At 45.2% G+C, this 22,058-nt stretch overlaps 1 protein-coding gene across 1 annotated transcript in view; it reads left to right on the top strand.

Moving 5' to 3' along the window:
- The window catches only part of PEX11B (peroxisomal biogenesis factor 11 beta), a 54,902-nt gene extending 38,433 nt beyond the window's left edge, over positions 1-16,469 (top strand). The window contains exons 3-4 of the mRNA XM_069217953.1: positions 8,744-8,945; positions 15,408-16,469. Of these exons, the coding sequence (XP_069074054.1) occupies positions 8,744-8,945; positions 15,408-15,783 (578 nt within the window). The 3' untranslated portion in view covers positions 15,784-16,469. The remainder of the gene's footprint in view (positions 1-8,743; positions 8,946-15,407) is intronic.
- Positions 16,470-22,058: the final 5,589 nt, after the last annotated feature.

Genomic DNA, 22,058 nt, shown 5'->3' with positions numbered 1-22,058 from the left:
GGCAGTCCATTTGGTCAGGATTCGTTCTTTGGCTTGCTTTGTGATTGATGGGGTCATGTTGGAAGGCGAAGTTTTTAGTGATGGTTGTGATCTTGTTGCTTAAGAAGTCTGCAAGATCATTGCAGAGGTCTAGCCGCTCAACCCGGCCTCTGCCCCGGACATCGCTTCAGCGATCAAACACGGATATAAAATCACCCACCCAGGACTGCACAATAAATCAGGAGGTGGTATAGCCATTATCTGCAAAGAGTGCCTAGGGTGCAGCTCCACCATTATCAATAACACCACCCCCATGGAACACCTCAACATCAAGCTCCACACAGACAAGACAACCATCAGCGACACCCTCACATACTGACCCCCAGACTCGCAAGCCAGCTTCTACAACACCATCGCAGACCGCATTGCACCCCTAACCCTGGACTATAAGGGCCACATTGTCCTAGGCAACTTCAACTTTCATATCGACAACTCCCAACAACAATAACACTGCCCACCTTCTCAACAGTGTGAACCGCCTTGGACTGACCTAGTTCATCCACATCCCATGCACACTGCAGGACACGCTCTGAACTGTATCTTCACCTGCAACACCTGCAACAAATACAGCCACGTCACAGAACTTGCATGGACTAATCACTCCATCATCCACTTCAGCATCTCTAGCCCCTGCACCGCCACCCCTAAGATGACCAGCACCCCTCGCCACAGCTGGAGCAAAATTACAGAAACCAGCTGTGCAGACACCCTCAACCCCTCAAACACAGCTGCTGCCTCCAACCTGGAACAAGAAATCAAGAACTTCAATGCCTTTATCACCACCTGCGAAGACAGCATCTTCCCCATCAAGAACAAGAAGCAATGAAGATCCTCCAAAAGGGCCAGCTGGTACACCCAAGAACTTAAATCAGTGAAGCATGACCGCAAACAGCTGGAGAGGAGAAGGCGAGCCACCAAGGACACCTCAAACAGAGCAGCTTTCAAGACCTCCCTCAACATCTACCAACGCCTACTGAGAGCAATAAAGAAGACAGCCATAGCCTCGAGCATCAAAACCAACGCTAACACTAGCAAGGAACTTGTCAACATCATTAAGTAATTCTCCAACCCAACTGCCAGCCCCATGCTATTCATTGCATCCATGACCCCTCTGGTCTACATCGGCGAAGCTCATGGTCTCAACATAATTACCTTTGCAGACGACACCCAGGCCATCCTCGCTTTCACTGATGACCCCGCCATCACCAAGACCAACTTCCACTAATGCATGACTGGATGTACAATAATTACCTGAAACTCAACACTGACAAGACAAAAGTTCTAACCTTCGGCAACAACAACCACCATTAGAACGACTCCTGGTGGCCATCAAACTTAGGATGCACACCCGCCGACCATGTTAGGAACCTTAGAATCCTCATTAGCAACAAGCTCACCATGAAATCATTCGATCAGTGCTGTCTCCTCCGCCTGCTTCCTCACTCTATGCATGCTATATATGATCTTCAAATGCCTAATCACCAGCTGATTAGAATATGGCAACACTCTGTATGTAGGAATCACCACACACCTCTTATGGAGACTTCATACCATACAAAACACCACAGCTAGACTCCACCTCGGCCCCCGACGAACCCACATCATATCCCACCTCTGGCAACTCCACAGGCTCCTCCTACAGAAGAGATACCAATTCAAGTTTCTGACTCATACACACAAAGCGGTACACAAACAAGGAAACCGCAACATTAACCACCGCCCTAACTTTCACCAACCATCGAGAAAACTATGCTCCGTCTCCCTATCAATTGCCCACACTCCCGCATCTACCGAAGTAGAAGTGGAACACTCTCCTTCTCCATTGCAGCAAAGACCTGGAACATCCTCTCCACACAGCTCCAGGCCATCACCTCACTTCCGGAATTCAGAATGGCCCTCAAGACCTGGCTGTTCGATTGAGCCTGCAAGTGCCTGGATACCCTATTGGATAATTACCAGCGCTTTATAAATCTTGATTGATTGATTGATTGATTGATTGCTATGGGTTGATGTTGCTAGCTATGGTGAAATCTCTGATGATATAGTAGATTTCTTTGCTGCTATTGGAGCTGGATTCTGTGTGGTCTGGGATGGATGTTAGCTTGGTGTTCCAGATGAGCTGGTGGTAGCATCTCGGGGTGGATTTGTAGATGTCCTTTTCTGTGGAGTTTTAGCATGTTGTCCACTTGCATTTTAGTTGCTTGAAGTGCTGCTTCGTCATCCGGAGTTCTCTATACCAGCTGACTTCCCATTCTTGCTGTTTTGCCACACTTAAGGGGTGCCAGGGTTTCGGCATAGGTGGTGATCCGTGCATTGAAATCTTTGACCCTTAGGTTACTGGTTTGCTCTGGGTGGTGCTCAAAGGCGGCGTGGGGGTGAGTCCAGAGGGACTCGACCTTCTATGGTATGGGATGGTGATGTTCAAGCTGACGAGGACTTGGCCTGTGCAGGTGACTGGTGGTGGGATTTTTTAACATTGCAGAGCGAGAAGAAATTTGGATCCACGGGGTGCCCTGTAGCGTAGGTGGGTTTGCAGACATGCTGGGTGAGGCTGATGTTTTTGAGGTGGGCGATGTAGTTGGGGTCAGTGCGGTCTTCTAAGTGAAAGTTCAAGGATGAAGGTGCTGGAGTCGATGATGAGGAGGTGAGAGTGAGACAAAATCCGTAATGTTGCTGGCAAAATATACGCAGGGTCCTGGTTGTCCGCAGATGAGGGTTCCTTACAGAGTGAAGCTTGCTGTGATCTGGAGCTTGAAGGTGAGGTTCTCGATGTAGCTAGTTGTGGTGCAAGAAAATGTTGAGTCCTATGCAAGTGAGTGGGGAGTGTAGCTGGTTCAGGTGTGTATTGAGTGGCGGGGGGTTCGATGAGGTTGGTGAGGGGTTAGTGGAGGTTGAAGCGGTGGTATGGTTCGAAGTGAGAATGCTCGCAAATCTGCAAGAGGCGCAGGTGAAAGTATTTTCTGTGTTTGCGAGGAGTAGCGCTGCAGCAGTGCAACGAGAAGTGGCCGCATTGAGCTCTTGGAGGAATGCAATGGGTCGGTGAGAACCAGGGTTTCTGATGCTGGGCTCTGTCCACATCCTGACGGCTACAGACAAACTTACCTTTGTCGCATCTGCACTGGTAGGACCTGGAAGAAAGGAGAAGCGCTGGGTGGAGGTGAGCAGGGCATGGAGGGGAGCACGAGGTGGGAGAACGGGAGACAGAAAAAGGTAAGTAGCGCTGGCGGAGGCAGGAAACAAGGGCACAAGTAGGGGACCAGAGGTATGGCACTGAGCAGAGAGAGGCTGATGGGAAAAAGTCACAACAGGTACGTTTTCAGGGGAAGGGGGTAGGGCTGGTCACCTTTATAATGCTGTCTTGGCCTTGTGCTGCGCATGCAGGTCGGCTGCTTGTTAGGACTGGCACCTCCTGGCAGATGACATGGTGCACTCTTTGGATGGCTTCATGTTCATGTGGCTGCCGGGCTCCAAGCTTGTGGGCTTTAAAGGTTTTCGCGAGCTAGCACAAGCTCTCAGGATGCCTCTGGCTGAGGACAAAAGTGAAGGCCTGACTACTATTCTTTCTTTTCTGGGTATAGAGGTAGATTAGGTGGTGGGTGTTTGTGGGTTTCCTCAAAACAAGGTCACAGATTTTCGGATATGCCTCCATGCATGTCTGGCTGCCAAAAAAAAAAGTGTCATTCTTCACCAGCTGCAGATCTTGGTGGACCAACTGAATTTTCCACTGAAGGGCGTCCGAGTGGGGATGGCATTCTGAATAAGCATTGGCAGGTTTATGACTTGCTTTCAAGCCAAACATCACCACAAATGCGTGTCTGCAGAGGGCATTGGGGATATGGCCATTTGGAAGGAGTTCCTGGAGAAGAACTTTAATGGTATGCTTATGTGGCGCCAGGTCGCCTAATCCAACTCCAACTTGGCACTGTACGCAGACGCAGCGGGGAGCATGGGTTTCACGGGTGTTTTAGACATCGAGTTCGTGCATGCAACACAGGCAGGCAAAGTGGCTTACGTCCGTCCTAAAGAGTAATATCACATTCCCTGAGCTGTTCTCAGTTGTGGTGGCACTGCACATCTGAGAGCCGCTCTTGGCTAACAGGAGGACAGTCTTCTGATCTGATATTATATCTGCGGTAGCAGTCATCAACAACCAAAGTGTTAATTGCCCATTTGTTTTGAGGCAACGCAAGGCCAGAATCCGGAGTTGACTTGCTGCTAATGCCTTGCCCCGTTATTAGTTGGCAGAGTTCCCAGCACAATGGCTGAAAACAGACAAAGGTGATGATAGAATTTCCTCTGGACTTGTGGAAGCTTGGTGTCTCTTTGTCCCAGAACCGATTGCGGCCTTGCTCACCCCAGGACTAATGGTGTATATGAGGCAGCATGGCAAGCATGCAACTCGTCTTTTTAGTGCTAGTGAGAGATCCAAACGTTTCCGCGCGGAGGAGGGTGCCACAGCTTCTAACTAAGCAGAGAAGCTTAGGCAAGTCAGTGGCATTGATCAAGAGGCAGCTGTTAGCCATCGTTTTCTTTACAGGCTTGAAGGGCATGAGGGGCCCAAAAAAGGATTCTAGGGTTGAGAGGGCAATAAAAGTTTGGGAGCGCCTGGTTCCGGTGGCGCCGGATCCAATAGATTTGGCGCATATCTTTGCCACTCTGTCTGCTGTATGCTGATCGAGATATGACACCCTGCTATTCAGCCCGGGCTACTCCCCTGCATTCTCTGGGCCTCTCAAAATATTTGAACTAGTCACGGTGTCCAAACTGGATCAATACGCAGACTTCTCCACCTAAGACGTAATACTAGCTGGGAATTCCCTCCAAATTAGGACAATATGGTCCAAAACTGAACACATGTATATGAGGTTGTCGGTACATCTCTTCACTGCAACAGGCATTGCCTGTTGCCTTGTGGCCCTGATGCAGGAATATCTCTGCCACACTCCCCCTCTTTTTTAAACGAGCACTTACTTTTGATACTTTTTCTGTCCTTCTTATGATTCTGATAGGGTTATCTGAGTTATGTTAATTAATTTCGTATGTAAATAAAGGAAGTTTTGTTTGATTATTACTTTATGATTCTGCATGTATATATGAGTGTTTTTTTATGGTTGAGTGGGTCCAAGAGTGGGCAATGTAGTCTATTGACAATATTCTTTACCCAGCCCCTTTTGGGTTTTTGCAGGGTTACCCTCCGTGGTCTATATTATACACTCCCCCGAGCAGGCACAGCAGTCTGTTAGTGCATGAGGACGGTGTCCCACTCATGCGCTTTCAATTTACGTAGCTATTCAAGAGGGCCTTGGCATCTTGGGAGAAAACACCGTGCTTCACCTCTCACTCCTTCAGGACTGGGGCTGCCACCACAGCAGTTGTCTTGGCTTTATCTCCCGAAGCCGTTAAGGGAGTGGGCAGGTGGAAACCTGCGTTCTTTGAGCGATATGTCATAACGCACATGGTGTGAGCCCCCCCACCCCCTGACTGGCACCACCTCTGTCCCTTGTGTGCACCGGTGACAGCTTTTCCCAATTCTCCTTGCAGCCTCCTGTCAAAGCCTGGTGAATGTTTGCTGCTGCTGGCATTCCTTTATTCATAGAGAGCGAGCTTTTTTGCGGTTTCAGTATGGAGAGAGTGCAGTTGGCTGCGGGAGTGAAACACCACGCAGGTGCGAGGAACTCAGGTTGGAGAACCTATTTGATATCGATTGGATATTTTGGTCATCCATTCGGGGTAATGACATGGCCTCCATAGGGCGACGACCAATGTGGAAATCACTGTTCTCAGCCCTTTCCAAAGTGAGATGGAGACTCCCGGGGAGCCACCATATTGTGGTCTGTGGGCGTACCCCGACCAGTAGGCCAGGCTGGGTACCTATCAGTACGCTGAACAAATGAAAGGAAGAGCGACCACTCTGTGCACAAGGTGCTGGCAGGGTCATCTATGGGCCCTATACGCATAGCTTATTCCAGTTCTCTAGGCCACAGTTGGTCCAGAGGGACGGAGTGCATCTGTGTCGCAGAGGACACAAGGTCTTCATTCAGATAATCTTAGATGCCATAGCGAGGCATTTCAGCAGCGTAAGGGGGTGGGGGGCGAGGGCAAGTTTGGCAATAACCTTCTCACTCTGTGGTGAAATTGCCATGCAGAAAACAGTGGGGGCTACAAAAAAAGTGGATTGGATAGGAGATTTTGTCCCTTTTTCTGTGCGTCTTGATCTTTTGGGGCATGTGCTGGCAGGAGGGGGGCTGACTTGCTGGTGTCCTGGACCTTTCTGTCCTACCCTAAGTTGCCTGGAAGGGGACTTCACCTGGTGGCAGTTTTCCCGGCAGGGACCGAGCAAATATGCGGTGCCCTGGTGTTATGTATTGAGGGTCAAATTGTGTGTATTTCACATTCCTCCGTCAGTTAAAGGGAAAGCTTGCTTTCAATAGATGTTTATGACATGTTTTCCCTTTTACCCTTGGGGAGAGGGACATATATTGTTTGCACCATATTCTTGCCCCTGCAGGGATGTGTATTTGAAAGAATTGCTCTGACATGATTGTATTTTGGGGGGCAAATGCACCTTGCACAATGTGTAATTGAAGAGATAATCGGCATACAGCCGGTAGGCCTTGCCTTCTCTTCTTCCTTTTATGCTCATATCTAAAGTCTACCTAACTTTAGTTTTCATTCCTGCTTGAGATGTTGTGAATTAACGAGCTATGTCTTGTTAGATCCACATAATGGTGAGTGCCTCTCTCTCTCACTGTGGAAAAAGGTGGGTGGAGAATGATGCTGTTGAGGTTTTGTTGCATGGCGACTTGCGCATTGTGAGAGCAGTGTGGGTGGGGCCACGCTGCACGTAGCAGAAGTGCGTCATATATTGCGCCCCCAACAGGAGCAAGCTGGAGGTGGCCGGTGGTGGAGCCGCTCGCGAGCTTGGAGTTACGTCATCGGAGTGTGCCAAGAATGGAGGGTTTTTTAAATGGGGGCTTACAAGGGATCATCCTATTCATCCCTTCACCGACCATGCACGGAGCAGCTCCTTGCGGACTGGTGAACAGGTTGTAGGAGCTTCATCTCGTAAAGGCACATCTCCTACCCACCCTCTCCTAAGACAAAGCGGAATGGTTGCATTGTTAAGCAGAAGATTATTGGGGGCTATACAAAAATTGGACTGGATTGCAGATTTTGTCCCCTTGTCAGGGTGTTTTGATCTTTTGGGGCACGGGGCTGGTAGGAGGGGGTACTGGCCTGCTGGTGGTTTAGGACCTTTCTGCCCTACCCTGAGTTGCCTGGATTTGATCATTGAAGGGGACGTCGCCTGGCCACAGGTGCCCCGGCATGGAGAGAGCGTTATGTAGAGCCCTGGTGTTTTGTATAGAGCAGTGGTTCCCAACCTGTGGTCCGGGGACCCCTGGGGGTCCGCAACTGCTTGGAACATTAAATAATACTAACAGAAATGGTTCCCATCTTTCAGTAATTACTCAGTGGGGGGTCCCCGGATTCCAATAATGATTCAGTGGGGGTCCTCAGGTTCCAGTAATTAAAAAGTGGTCGTCCACAGAAGTCAAAAGGTTGGGAACTATTGGTATAGAGGATCAAACTGTGTGTATTTCACATTCCTGTGTGTGACTGGGGAAGGTTGCTTTCAATGAAACTCTGAATTGTTTTCTCAAGAACCCCTTGTGGGATCGGGGGCAGATGTATATGTATTGTTGGCATCACTGCTTGCCCCTGTGGGGATGTATATTTGAAAGAATTGGTCGACATGATTGTACTTTAGGAGCAAACGTGACTTGTACAATGTATAATTCAAGAGGCAATTGCTATTCATCCTGTAGGCTGCTTTGCCTTACCTTCTTCATTTAATGCTCATATTTTATCTAACTGCAGGTATCATTCCTGCTTGAGATTTTGTGAATGAAAGAGTTTCATCATGATAGAACAACATAATGGTGTCTGCCTCTTTCTGGGGAGAAAGGGAGCTGGGTGAAGAACGTTGCTGTTCAGGTTTTGTTCCGTGGCGACTTGCAGGTTGTGAGCACAGTATGCGGCTCGGCTGCATGGTGAGGGCTCTGGCTTCTCCTCGCAGTGTAGTGGTGGTGGTGTGTGGGCTGCCATGTGTTTTGCAGTGCAAGGTAGACTTGCCTAGGGTTTGCCCACTTTTTGTTAAAAATGTGTGTTGAATTGAGCACAGCAGCACAAGGACAGACACTCAGGCCATGCTGCTTGCCTCAATAATGGCCGCATGTGTGCAACCGGTATCTGATATCCTTGATTCAGCAAGGCGTCAACAGTCTAAGTTGAATTGAAAATATTTATCTAAAGTATTTTCACTTCACATAAACAATGATAACAAATGATACATTAAAAAGAAGCAAAACAATATAGAAACACATTGTAATTCAGATACAAATTCTAAATTGAAAATGAATCTACAGCAACGTTTTAAAAAAACATTTGAAGACCCTAATTTCTAAGGTACCCCAGGAGTCCTGATCAATATTAGCTGTCTCTTTAGCTGTTGAGATAAATGATGGCATTGCTGTTTCTCGCAGAAAAAAATTATTTGCGTTATTGTCTTGTCTTGTCTGTTTCTTAAACACACAATAACAACTCCTTCATTACTGGACAAACTGTTTTATTCATTGACTTTATAGCACTCTTTATCTTCTATTTAATGCTCGCTTTGTCATGTTATTATTATTATTTTTTTCAGTGTTCAGACTGGGCAACTCTGTGGATGCTTTGGAGTCCGCTAAGCGTGCCATCCACCTTTCGGACATCATCCTGCGGTTCTGCATAACCGTCAGCAATCTCAACCGTGCCATGTACTTCGCCTGCGACAACATCCTCTGGCTGGGGAAGTCAGGCCTGGCTCCTGATATGGATCAGGACAAGTGGAGCCAGCGGTCCTTCAGGTATGACGAATGCCCAATTCAGGATCCAAAGAAGTTGCAAACCCTGGGATCTAGGGATTTGTTCTATGAAGCAGAAGAATGGAATAAAGCTCCTGTCCTCCACCAACATGCTGTGTTATCTTCAGCTTGCTTTGACCTTATGACTAGAGCGATGTGGCCGGGGTTGTAAGAGGCAGATGTGGTGGAGACATAAATCAGTAGAGGAAATAGATACTTTTCGAGAGGCAGTCACTTTCCAGGAGAACAGTATTAAAAAAAACAAGCATTTGCAATGCAGTAGGTCTTGCATTTAAGAGTTAGAGCTACTGGCGTTGTAAATGACACTGTTGTTTACCTATTTGTTTTGGTTAAAAGTGTTGTGGATGTGTGTGGAGTGAAATTATGTGGGTTTTATTGGAATTGTTAGTTGTGGAATTGTGTGGAGTGGATTTGTGTAGTGGAATTGTGTGGCATGGGGAATAGATAGCGGTGAGAGCTGCACAGAACAGATAGCAAGGAAGATAGAGAGGTATAGGTAGTTTGTTTAGGAAGTGGTGAATGAACGTGAGACGGAAGAGCAGAAAGAGTGTGTTTGGCCAGGGCTATCGGCTTTGCCAATGTCTAAGCTATGTTGCAAAGTGTTTTGGCTGCGTTTCCAAAATATATGTAAAGCTTATATTTGAGTGATAAATCATGTGGCTCTGAGGAGACTTTTTACAGATGGTGTTATATTAATACCAGAGGCATTGCAGCTATGGCTGATATGTATTACCCATGAAGAGTCATTCCATATTGACAGAGCCTTTATGAAATTACTGGTGGCAAACATGCCTGATGCACCTTGGTGATCAGTGTTGGTAGGATCCTGGCATATGATGACCACTAAGGTGATCTCGTCTGATACAGCCACTAATAACATTAGTAGCTCTTGATAAGTTTCATTGCACATAAGTAGCTCTCATTACAAAAAAGGTTGGATATCTCTCCTATACACAAAGGCTGTTTTTAGAGAGCAGCATGAGGAGGACATTTTAAAGAAAAAACAACTGAAACGAAGTCTACAGTTTGAGACAGGGGATCCACTTTCCCTTTCTAAAAGCTGTGTATAAACGTGGGACCAAAATCATCCCAATTTGTTTCAGTTTCAAGTCTTTGACAATGGAAGGGGATGTTCATCCGGTTACTCAAAGGACTGATGTTACAACACAGAGGTGACAAAAATGTACACTTTGAGGACTGGAAAGGTAGATGTGGGAATATCGGATGGGCATTTAAGATTACTGGGAGATGGGGATGAGAATATTGCAGTTATGATGGACTGGGGCACACAAGTAGGGGCAGAGAAGAGATCACATTGAATGGACTGGAAAGTATCCAAGACATTGTAGACAAGAATCCCAGAGTGTTGGAGAAGGGAGAGTGCAGCTGAAGGTGATGTAGGAGAAGGTTCTATAATTTTGAGGCCACAAAAGAATTGCGTGGTGAATTTTTGTACCTAACAATAGATAAGCCAAATTGTTCTCTTGACAAATCTTCACTCGAAAGGTCTCACACATGTATAGCAAAATAGCGCTATGCGACTCTCCAAACCAAAAACACGAAAAACTGAAACCAGACAGCTTGATATTTAGCAATACTGGCATGCAAGTACCAGACAGATGTAGTACACTAAAACATACCTTGCACTTGTTTAGTCAATAGTCCTTTGGGGTTGGATATGTAAAAGTTTTAAATTAATAAAATATGGTCATTTAGTACAACATGAGAAAAAACAGCAACCTTAATGTGTCCAGGTAGTGAAGATACAGCTAAGCAATACTAACTGCAAGGTGCACAGTAGCAGTCTTGCAGGAGCCTGAGCGTTACCAACTGGAAGGCTTTGCTATGCCCTCCGAGAAGTCTTTAGTGATACCAGCTTTGTCATGTTGTTTGGAGAAAAGGTGATGTGGTATGGAGCCTGAAGGCAGTCCCTGTCTGTAGGTAACTCATTCACCGCATTAGTAGCCCCAGGCAGTGGCAGAAAAACAGGGCTGGAGGTTAGAAGAGTAGAGAACGGATTGTCCAGCCGGCAGCTCAGGAGTTGAGCCCTATGCACACAACATGTGAGGCAACAAGTAACAACCAAAGTCTCAACCAGTACGAAGAACTGAGGTTCTCAGACACATGGACAACAGGGGAAGCCGAGGAACCACAGGAAGTGACGCACCACACAGTGATGTATGGTCTGGGTGACTGGCAGCTGTACACTGAGCTAGGGAACATGCTGTGGGGAGGAGTCTGGTCAGACTAAGCCCACCCATGGGAAAGCCAGCGTGCCAACCGAGACCCAATTCATGGAGTTCACAGTGGTCATGTGACAAAGGAATTACACAAAATAATTGTGGCCTAACACCAAATCAGCTGACTTTAGAACCTCAGAACCAGGTTTGAGGGCCGGCGTTAACTCAACAACCTGTGGTTAGTGGCAAATCAGTCGCCCATAAATAAATAATCTAAACTTGTGTAATGTAATTGGTTGCTCATGTAACCAAAAAACAAGGAAAAAAACACTAACGAGGGAGAAGCAGGCAGCCGGAGGATGGAAGAAATAGTACCTCAATCACATCAGGAGCAGCGGACAGGCACTATTTCAGTTAAATCAGTTAGTGCTTGGTTCCTGCTCCATGGACAGACTGGAATTGTCAGGCGTGAAGTGGACAAATTAGGAGGCTGCAAGCCAACAAATTGTGAGTGACAGGTGGGCTCCAAGCCCTTTTCTAACTTTTATAGCGTTTTGCAAGCGATATGCATGCGCTCGCCTATGCTATCGCAGGCTCAACCCTAAAAAGCGATGTCAGCAAAAATGCTTAGAATCTTGCTTGATTGGAAAATGCATTCCACTCTTCTCGGATGTGCTGACTTAACATGCAAAAATGGCAAAATGCTTTTATGTCTGTTTGTGCTAATTTACACTGCTTTTTACAGTAAACTCGGTGTCACTTGGAAGGTCATATCTGTGCTCTCCTACCTCGAGCCACGTATCACTGAATCATGAAGAATATTATACTGAGGAATAAAGAACTAAGCACAGCATAATCAAACTTGTCATTATGACACATCATCAATAATAGCCATTCCCAGAATCCCTTTCGGAGCACTTTGCTATGTTATCAAATATTATTCCTTAGGAGGGAAAATGCTTAACATCTGTAAAATACTCGTGAAAGCTGACAACGTAACAGTCAATTCATTTTAGGTTTCATAAAGTATGGTAAAATATGAATATTGGTAAATAGTCCTACAGACATTGTGAGGGGTCGGAAGAAAACTGAGACGCCAAAGTCTTTATTCCCCACCACTGCTGTTGTGGTGTTTCTGTTTTAATGTGTCGTGCTGACACCACCCACTGTTTGTCCTAAGCCTTAATTATCTGCAGTGTTCTGCGGTCACAGTCCCATGGCAGAAAAATAAATCCCTTTCTTTCACAACTGTTTTTTTCCATACAAGATTTGCCCAGCGTCATACTGTCAGCACGGCCAAGACACAGCCTTGAAAATCCTGGTGTTCTGTCAGTGGAATTGCCATAAACCATGTTTAAAATCCTCCGATATTGTTTTTGTGACAAAACCTGACGCGGAGTGTTTCTGGAACATTCATTCATGTTATCGACGGCAAGCCATTTACACGGAAGTGGCAAAGCATGATCCAGGGAATTCCAGTGATGGCTTCATGCCAAAAGAGTTGGCTTCATGGAAATCAATAGGGTGACTCGAGCTACGAGGTGCATTTCAGAGATATTAAGGGCATTAAATCAGGGGTATGATTTTTTTACAATAATGATGTCACAAAAACAGATTATACCAGTAAAACAAGCAGCTGTGCTGCCATCACAATATTTTGCTAACCCTCCTTGATATATAATTGCTTGGCGTGCCATATCTGTTTCTCTCTCTTAAATATCAAGGAAGTGTTCGTGTGCGATATTGTTGAAATGCTTTCAAAGACGTTGGGAGCAGAGGACGGGCACTAATTAAGTTAAATCAATCAGTACTTGGTCCCTGCTCCATGGACAGACCGGAAATGTCAGACCTGAAGTGGACAAATTACGAGCCTGTAAAGAAAAGTGCCACTCAAGCCAACAAATGGTGAGTGACTGGCGGGCGCCAAGCCCTTTTTTAACTACAACAGTGTCTCGTAAGCGATACACATGCGCTAGCGCTTGCCCTCACAGGCTCGGCCCTAATGAAGTGGCAGAGGCTCGACCCTAATGAAGGTGCACTTTATGACTTTTAGGAGTGGTGGAGAGAGAGGCTTTGAATGGCAATCTGAAACTTCTTATTAAAGCTAATGAATGCATGTGTCGACCTCTAGGCAGAATTTGAACAGCTGGAGGTGATGCCCTTTCTGTTGTTCAAAGCAAGCAGACTACATTGTTCCTTGCTTTAAAGTCTTGGAGATAAATTGTTTTTTGACTTCTAATTTGTTTTCCATATTTATATTTAGGCAATTTTAAGTGCAAGCTTATGCTGTCTGGTATAGAAAATGGAGCACTTCTTGGGGGTGGGATGAGTTCTCTCATCAAATGAGACCCTCTTGTATGGTGTGATCTTCCCTCTTGTAAGGTGCGATCTTTACCAAATGGGAGGTGTTCAAATTCCTGTAAAGAAACCTCCCTTTTTATGTGTGCCAGTAAAACAGATTAGTGGGTAAAAGGAGAGTTTAGTGGTTATTCCCAAATTAGCCATTTTAAAACATAGAACAGATGTGTAACCATATTGCATAAAATGGTGTACTTTGTCTGTCTGATCTGGTCCGCGAATTCAGGCATTGTGTGCCTTGTTGTGTAATAGAGAACAAATTGTGTTCCAAGTGGAGATGCCAAGAAATTGCAGTCTGCCTTTAAAGCCAAGCCCGTAGTAAGGTACTGCCAGTCTACATTTAACTGAAGATTGACCGGCAGCATGTTGGAGTAATCGTAGGGCTTCTACACGGGCAGATAAACTGTGTGATGATAATGGTCATACTTGTGACTCCTTCTGAAGGAGCTCACAGGGATGTGGGGGCACAGTTAGTATTTCTTCTGGAAGCATGCTTGCATGTGTGCTCATGTCTGTGCTATACCATGGTAACAGAGTCAAAGGTGTTCCGCCATTTGCATAGGTCTGTGCTCTCATGCCAGATCTGGGGGCCCCAGGGGATCATAGAAGGTGCTGCAGTAATGTATGAGGTACAGAGGCACAAGCACACTGAGGATATCTGAGCTATCGTTCAGAGTTTGGGATCAGTAGGAGTCTGGCAGTGGTTCCACCCTACTAGACTGGAGGTCCCCCAATTACAGTTTGGCCAACCGCAGGGTTATTGAAGATATACTGTTGGAAACCCTTAACTTAATGGACTGAGAACCTCGGGACTTCCACGTCGTAGTAGCGGTCACCCTTCCAGTATCTGGATGAGGCGACTGTCACAGACTTTTCAGCTTGAGTCTGCCATCTAAAGCATTGGGGATCTAGGCGAGGAAAACAAGCCGTCGTCCCACAGCAGAGGGAGTCAACTTAATGAGCACCACAACCTTTGTGTTTTTTGTTTTACTGCAACAAACTCTAGCTTTTGGGCTAGAGTTTGTTGCAGTAAAACAAAAAAATGAATACACTGAGAGGGTGAAACTAACTTGCTCGGCATTCAGCAATTAACTTCAGGGCCTCTGTAGATGCCTTGAGCACATAGAAATAACTGCTATGCCGGGGGAGATCTCTAAAGGTACTGAACTGTCTAGCAACAGGTTGAGAGATGCCAGCTTCTCTGCCAACCAAGCCAGTTGTCCGCCATACTGTAAAGCTACCTCGAATGGCTTGCTCAGGATCACAGAGTCTTAACAAAGGGTTGACAACCCTTTAACCACCAGAGAACACGTGTGTTTCACATTTCCTGAATGTGTTGTAAGGGAAACACACATTTCTGTGTTCAACAGACTCTCATAGTTTTTTCTGATAGTGTTAGTCAAGCACATCTTTAAATGCAGATAATTTACAGTTATTGGCTAACCTCTGGCTTGTTAAACCGTAAGTTCTGACTCTGACATGCTGAATAAAATTAGTGCATGATTCTGTTTTCCACATTTTTTTTTTTTTTTTTTTTTAATACTTGACACTGAGATTAGTGGACTCTTGAACACTCTGCTCTCTAAGTATATGAACTCTATGTCACAACGATGAACCTTTAAATACATTTGTACGACCCTGAAAAGTGGGTGACATTGGTACACACAGAAAGTAGTGCTGTGATCATGAGATTCAACCGGTATTCTGACTCTTTCACTAAAAACAATGTTCTTGTACTTTTTGCCATAGACGTTTACACATTGGTTCTGTTTCTGCTGTGATTAAGCCATGAACTATCTTTCAAAGATTTCTAAGGGGATTTTGTGGGCAAATGTTGTCACATTAAATACCGGTAATTCTGGTTCATCAATTTGTGCATCCTTTCTGTTTCTTATCCAACCTGCAGGTATTACCTCTTTGCACTGATCATGAACCTGAGCCGAGATGCCTATGAAATCAGACTCTTGATAGAGCGTGAGGCAGCTAGCCAGCATCACAAGGGATGCTTTGTAATGGAGAATGGAGGCATGGAAGAAGCTGAGCAACATACCAAGCCCTTGGAGCGGAGACTGCGAATGCAGTTGCTGCTTCTTATCCATGTGCTGAGGAGTAATCCCCCGCTACTCCTGGATGTGCTGAAGAATGCATGCGACATCTTCATTCCTCTCGACAAGTTAGGACTCTACCGGACAAACCCAGGCTTTGTGGGACTCTGTGGCCTTGCATCATCTGTGCTGTCTATCCTTTCAATTGTTCAACCTTGGCTTAAGCTTAAACCATGAGAGTTGCATTGCGCCCAGGGAATTCTAAGCCTGTTGATTCAAAGAATTGTTGATTGCCTAGAAAGCTGAGGTTCAGTGTAAGATATTTGGACACCTACAGAGTCCTTCTGTGATCAAATTTGGCTGGTAGACAGAAGTTCTAATGGGACTGTTTCCTAGAAGCTAACTGACTTTAAACGGTTTAACCATTTAAAAACCAGGAAATTGTGCACATGTGATGCTCGTTCCTGGTTTTTATGGGAAAGGCAGCAAAGCTTTCTAATTTCGTAGCACCTATCTTGAAATGTTCAGTCTTGTGTCCCTTCTTTCACGTTCAAGTCTTCCAGTTGGAAAAAAGTGTTGGTTCCTTTTTTATGAATGTTGTTCCCAGTACAAGGAAATTAGGAACATGACCATGGATGCCTCCAAGGACCATTAATGGTGATGTACACCTTAGAGTGACATCCTAATTTTGGATGTACACTTTGTATTCTAATGGAGAGACCTGGCTTCATTGAAATCAGCATGATCATCAATGTTCTTAAAACCCAAGTTGTAATAATTTCCCATCTTTGTGAAATATTCTAAGCATTTCAATTTTTGAAGCTAGATGCAATAAGGTCATGTCCAAACTGAAAAGAAATATGGCATGCAGAATTGTTCTGCAAAGTGCTTTTGCTAACAATTAAAAGAGAATAGCACTTAAAGCGTTACTATTCAATGGAAAACCAGGTTGTGTCTGGCTTGACTTTGTGCATGTCATTCTTGCCCGACTGATGGAAGCTTCCGTTTACACGCTGGAGTTTCATGCTATTTTGAACACACCATATATGAAGCTTATTTTAGCAAATGCCTGTTAAGACATCCGTTGTTCCATTTTCTTTTGTAGCTGAGATTTCGCAATCGGTTGCACTGGATTTTGCCAAGTTTATTACTGATGTCAAGGCCACAGGGGATAAGTATAATTTTTGACGGAAATCCAAATCTGTAATGTATCCAGTATTGTATTCTCATGTTTAAATTGCGATCACTCCTCCAATTAGGAGGGGAAGCAATACCCATTGCAATAAGCAATACAAGTTTAACACCACCAATAACGTGAACGTGTAATGTAAATTGTGGGTCAAGTACCTTGCCCTGGACAGCTCAAGAAAGTTGGTATTGCAGATGGGTCCACAAACATTTGCGTAACCCATTTTTTAATCACTGTTACTCGTGTGCGGTTAGCGCCCATGTTGTGTGAAAACGGGGTTCCCCCGTTTGTATGAAGACATGCCTTCATTCTGCTGAGAGAATGCATCGTTCTGTGCCCTTGCACTTTATTACAGACACAGGCACATGGCAAAAAGACACCAGTGGTAGATGCTACCTGTGCTCTACAAACACAAGTGCTGCCTGTTAGTGGCCGCTCAAGAGAGCCCTTGTGGAGGAAGCATTGAGTGTCCCAAGGAGCACCACCTCTAAGAGTGTATAACTGCGTTGATGGGTGAGGGTTTCTTTAGTCCGTCCCAAAGGCAGGTTGAGGAGCTCCTAGAAAGACATTGACATTGAAGCAGGAGCTGTGTTGTCAGGGTTTATGCAGGTGTGTTCTACACTGTGCACCTCTAAGGGACTTTGAAGGTCCCTGAGAGTGTGAGAGCAGGGGCTGACAGCTACTAGTCTTTTGGGTTCCTTCAGGTACATCTCAAGATTTGGGACACCTAGCCAGAACTTCTGAACTTTGTGTAAACCACTACTCCGTGTTTTTATTGATTGGTGTGTCTGCAGCAAGTCTTGCTTCACCATATCTCATTGACTTTGTGCATGTGCTTCTGACAGCATATTTTGTTGGAATGAAAATCCCAGGCCCAGTTTTTTTCTGGTGCACCAAAAAAACAGTGCGTACCAATGCAAATTGGGGTTCTGCACCCCTATCATAATCTGGTACCAGGAGCTGTTCTTGGAAATATGTCTAATCACTGTAGGTTGCATGACCATTTGGAAAAGCAGGCAAAAGCATTCAGATGATCTTGCGTCTAAAGTCATAGGGGGTTATTCTAACTTTGGAGGAGTGTTAATCCGTCCCAAAAGTGCCAGTAAAGTGACGGATATACCACCAGCCGTATTACGAGTTCCATAGGATATAGTGGACTCGTAATACGGCTGGTGGTAAATCCGTCACTTTTCCGTCACTTTTGGGACGGATTAACACCTCCTCCAAAGTTAGAATAACCCCCTTAATGCCAAAATGAGTCCCTTCAGTTTTTTTTAAGACACAAGAAGCCAGTGCAGACTGTAGACATTTTTCATTAAATGCTTTGAGCAAGGTACTCATTCAATTATTACCAGCTAGATTTTGGCCAAAAAGATCTGATTACAAAATGCTTTTCATATTCTCAATCTGTCTTTGGAAAGGCGTCAGTCCACGATTCCAGGGCTTGATTGGACACTGGTGGCTTTAGGTTCTTGAGCATTTTAGACGGGGAAAATTTGATTTGACTGTAGTTGATGCCTGCGCTCTCCCTTTAGAGATACAGTCAAAAAGCACCCTGAGTTTTTCTCTTCGTGATAAGGATGAGCTGAGTTGCTTAACTGATGAGAGCATGAAGTCACCCTGCGCTGTTTGAATTTAATGTGCTCTTATTTGTGTACACAGATTATCTCTTTGCAGGGCAGTCAGTATTTAGTGCTGCCCCCACCTGTCACTCAGTAAGATACGAAAATGGTACCATTAAAGAGTGTATGTGTTGGACAATACATGGAGAAGTCACTAATGCCTAGTGAGCCGTACAAGAGACAGGGCCATTGAGATACTTTGGAAATTGTTGCTATCCTCTGTGGTGGAAGCACAAGGGCGGACCCACCTGGCCGAACACACTTTTACTCCCGTTATAGAACATAATCCAGACCTCACACCGCGTAGACAATATAGGAAACTACCTTAACCAAACTATCAACCAAAATGTCAAAGCCCATCGGCTGGGTTCACTAGAGCACTGCTTATTAACGTATGATAAAGAGTTGCATGTCTTAACACCATCGCTGTTTTCCTTTTATGCCTTTTTTATGAGAACAAGCTGCCTTGGGCTCTGCACTCTTTTCTCCAATAGCCCCCCATTTATGGTCTTTCTGAGACCAGAACGTTCACAGAGACAATGTTCTTTTCATAAAGTAGTTACCCTGGCGGAAACCTGCGTCACCAGCAGACGCGGCTTACGGGAATGAGATCAAGGGGTGTCAGGAGTAGCAGCGAAGCCAATCTCTTCATTAAACCGAGTTGTAGAGAAGCTAATTCATTCCCTTTATTCTACATTCAAACCATCCCTCGAGAAAGAAATAGCAGTAACTAATCAGTGTCTGTAGCTCAACCAGTTCCACCGAAAGAAGCTTAATGCTCCAGGTTCTTAATGCTTTGGGCTTTAATTTCTCCAGAGGATTCCTCCGTCATAGTGCGCGTCCGTCACCGAATGGGACATTGAGGTAGCTCACAGCAGCTGTTCTAAAGTAATGACTGTTGTTCTCCAGGGCAAACTACTTGTACTTCAGGTCAGTAGAAGAGCGCTGGCAGGTAGCATGTTTTTTTGTGTTTCATCTACTCTTCTCATACCTCTAGACAGAAGATCTGAAATGGGATGGCGTGTGGAAGCAGCCAGTGCAAGCTTTGGATTCATACTTGGACCTCAGACTTTAATCCCTGCACCCTCTGTGTATTTTAGGTCCAGGTGTTAGCTGTCAGGATTATCAAACAGTAAGTGTTGAGCAGTTTCTCATGGAATTTGGATTACAAAATTTAAAACGTATGTTTTAAAAAATATATTTTTACAGTTGTTATCTGCCATTTTGTGCTTAGCATCATGTGGATAGCGGTAATATAATTTTTTTTCTCCATCGGACGCTCCCTTCATTGAACTTCCTGCTGTCGTCTTAGATGTACTGTAGGTGAGGTTTGTCTGCAGTAGCATTGCAGCCTTTCTGGTCATACCATTTCCCTAGGTTTTTTTTCTTTCTTTGGTGATGAAATCACGTCTACTTCCCTGTTCGTAGTTCGTCTTTGTGCTGGCTGGGCATTAGGTCCTAACTGAGGGCGCAATAACATCAGTCTTTGACTCTAGTGCTGTCATGCTGTCGGAATAACATTAGTGGCCATCTTACAGCGGGGATACAGTTCTTTCTGTTTGTTGTGTTTGAGTGGTAAGGTGAGGTTTCCTTCTTGCTCCATCACTGCAAAAAGCATTCTCTCGCCTCCCAATTGTATCTCCAGAAAACTGTAGGAAAATACTTCAGGACGCATCTAGTGAACTATATTAAAGGCGTTTGTACAAAAACTATAATGAGAATTACAATTAAGGTCATTAAGGAGTGTGCTTTCACCTACTGAGCCAAATATTGGCAAATAATGAATGCAACCAGTATCTGTACCCCTATAGCCTGCGATATTAGCCCACTTTTCTAGTTTTGCTCATGCAATTATCAGCCGCCAAAGGCAGTCAGTAAGTGTATGCGCATTGCTCAAGAACATTTTTTCACGTCTCTCAGTAGGCCATAATGATAACGCAAGTGCAAATACCATTTAAGACATTTGGCTTGAGGAACTGTAAATTTCCTACCAAAATTTGAAGTCCATCACATCCCTCGACAGCAAGGGACATTGAGGCCAATTGCTGGTTCTTTCTCGTAGCAGTTAACTAGGCGGAAGCATACGCAGCAACAGTTGTAGCCTTTGGTAATTTTTAATGTTTTGCAGGTATTGCTCTTCTTTACACCACACTAACGTATTGCGCAGAACATTGATTAGTTTGTGCTACCTCTGTGAAATTGTAATAGGAAAGAAGTAACCTCATAGTTGTGTGCCTTACATTGTGGGACTAACTGTTCCTGAAGCTTGTGGGAGAGGATAAAGGCTTATTTGTGCTACGGTACATATTTCCTTAAAATAAGCACTTCTAAGGGAAGACATTTCTTCGCCAGAAAAGAAGCCATTATGCTATGTACATGAAGGAGCAAAGACTCAACCTGCTGTACCATAATGACAGGCGAACGCTCTACATCTCTAACTGAGATTGTAATCATGTTATGTGCATTCAACTTATATAAGGTTATAGTTTTTCCCAATAGAGAGAACGTAATTGGGCCTGGTATGTTTTTGTGCGTGATCTGCCACCTGTCCTGTGAGATAGATTAGGATCCACTCTAGGTTTTCCCAGTAGAGCGCCCTCTACAGGAACTAGTAGGTGGCATTCTATGACCTTCCCCTGTACCTGTGAGGTTGTTTAGGATCTTATGTAGGCTTTACGAGTAGAAAGCCCTCTACAGGACCTGGTAGGTGTCATTGTGTGACCTTCCACCTCATCTATGAGGTTGTTTAGTACCATCTGTAGGTTTTCCCAGTAGTGTTGATTTGTATGGAGCGTAAACTGTGAGTGCGATCATTAGTGCCTGCTAATTGTGAGTTTTCCATGGGAAGCTGTTCCTTGTGTGTCCGGGTTGGGTCTATCTCGTCTGTGAAACGTCCATGGAATCCATGTGAATGCTGTCGGAATTGAAGTCTATGGGCCATATGTATGAACACATTTTCCCATAGACATAGAATGGGTAAAAACCTTTGATACATCTGGCCCTATTTTGGTTCTTTGCTGCAGAGAGTTCAGTATGTAGTAATGCATTCGAGTCATAAATTAGCTCCTTCAATGTTTCTGGCCTGCAGCTTCCTGTAAGATGTTTGTGATCACAAAACGTTTAATATCCTAAAATACAGTGTTCTGTTTCGAAATCACAAGCTCACTTCTGCTTTTCTTCAGTCTAATGTAAATACTGTACAATAACATCTTGTAGATATAAAATCGTTTTAATAAAAAGTAAATTGCCGCTTGACAACACAGTAAATTGTTGGTGTGCTTTTTAACATATCTATGCTTTCCATGTCTGAAACTTGCAGGCTGCTGGATGTGAAGTTGCCGGGACACTCATAGAAACACAAAGGGGGTCATTCTGACTTTGGCGGGCGGCGGAGGCTGCCCGCCAAAGTCCCGCCGGCAGAATACCGCTGCGCGGTCAAAAGACCGCCGCAGTAATTCCGAGTTTCCCGCTGGGCTGGCGGGCGACCGCCAGAAGGCCGCCCGCCAACCCAGCGGGAAACCCCCTACCATGAGGATGCCGGCTCCGAATGGAGCCGGCGGAGTGGAAGGGGTGCGACGGGTGCAGTTGCACCCGTCGCGATTTTCAGTGTCTGCGTGGCAGACACTGAAAATCTTGGTGGGGCCCTGTTAGGGGGCCCCACGACACCCGTTACCGCCAGCCAGGTTCTGGCGGTCAAAACC

This window comes from Pleurodeles waltl, chromosome 12, assembly GCF_031143425.1.
Source record: "Pleurodeles waltl isolate 20211129_DDA chromosome 12, aPleWal1.hap1.20221129, whole genome shotgun sequence".
In the NCBI taxonomy this organism is placed as follows: Eukaryota; Metazoa; Chordata; class Amphibia; order Caudata; family Salamandridae; genus Pleurodeles; species Pleurodeles waltl.
This window is presented reverse-complemented; position numbering and strand designations above follow the sequence as displayed.